At 51.6% G+C, this 764-nt stretch overlaps 1 protein-coding gene across 1 annotated transcript in view; it reads right to left on the bottom strand.

Annotated features, from left to right (window-relative positions):
- LOC117940852 (kinesin-like protein KIN-14E) overlaps positions 1-367 on the bottom strand; it is a gene marked incomplete at its 5' end in the record, with an annotated part of 2,470 nt that extends 2,103 nt beyond the window's left edge. The window contains one exon of the mRNA XM_034865980.1: positions 148-367. Coding sequence (XP_034721871.1) covers positions 148-367 — 220 coding nt within the window. The remainder of the gene's footprint in view (positions 1-147) is intronic.
- Positions 368-764: the final 397 nt, after the last annotated feature.

Raw genomic sequence — 764 nt, 5'->3', positions numbered from 1 at the left:
GGGGCAGAGGACAAGGTACACGCTTCTGAGCTGAAAAGGTCCCCAGATTTTGTCTGAGAAATCTGGTCCCCTTATATAACAGCCACACACATGGCACGGCACGGTACGGCACGGTACGGCACGGTACGGCACGGCCTGGAGACTCACTGGTGGCGGAGATGTGGCGCTGGGCGCTGGCCTGCTGGAACAAGGCGTACAGCTCCTGGGCGCTGGAGGCCTCTCTGGTCTCGGCGCCCTGAGCAAACACGACCCCCCTCCTGGTCCTCTTGATCTCCACCCGCCGCCCCCCCCCCGCGCCGTCTGCAGCCGGCGGCGCCAGGAGGTCCTGCAGCTGGTCGTTGTACAGCTCCAACATGTAGGCCGACACCTGGGGAGGGACGAGGAGTATATAGTATGCAGAGTTTGTAGTATGTGGAGTATGTAGTGTGTAGAGTTTGTATTATGCAGAGTATGTAGTATGTGGAGTATGTAGAGTTTGTAGTATGTGGAGTATGCAGAGTGTGTAGTATGCAGAGTGTGTAGTATGTGGAGTATGTAGTGTGTAGAGTTTGTATTATGCAGAGTATGTAGTATGTAGAGTTTGTAGTATGCAGAGTATGTAGTATGCAGAGTATGCAGAGTATGTAGAGTATGTAGTATGCAGAGTGTGTAGTATGCAGAGTTTGTAGTATGTGGAGTATGCAGAGTGTGTAGTATGAAGAGTTTGTAGAGTGTGGAGTATGCAGAGTATGGAGAGTATGGAGAGTATGTAGTATGGAGAGTAT

This window comes from Etheostoma cragini, unplaced genomic scaffold, assembly GCF_013103735.1.
Source record: "Etheostoma cragini isolate CJK2018 unplaced genomic scaffold, CSU_Ecrag_1.0 ScbMSFa_350, whole genome shotgun sequence".
In the NCBI taxonomy this organism is placed as follows: Eukaryota; Metazoa; Chordata; class Actinopteri; order Perciformes; family Percidae; genus Etheostoma; species Etheostoma cragini.
Note: the sequence above shows the minus strand (reverse complement) of the source record. Positions and strands in the feature narration are given on the sequence as shown.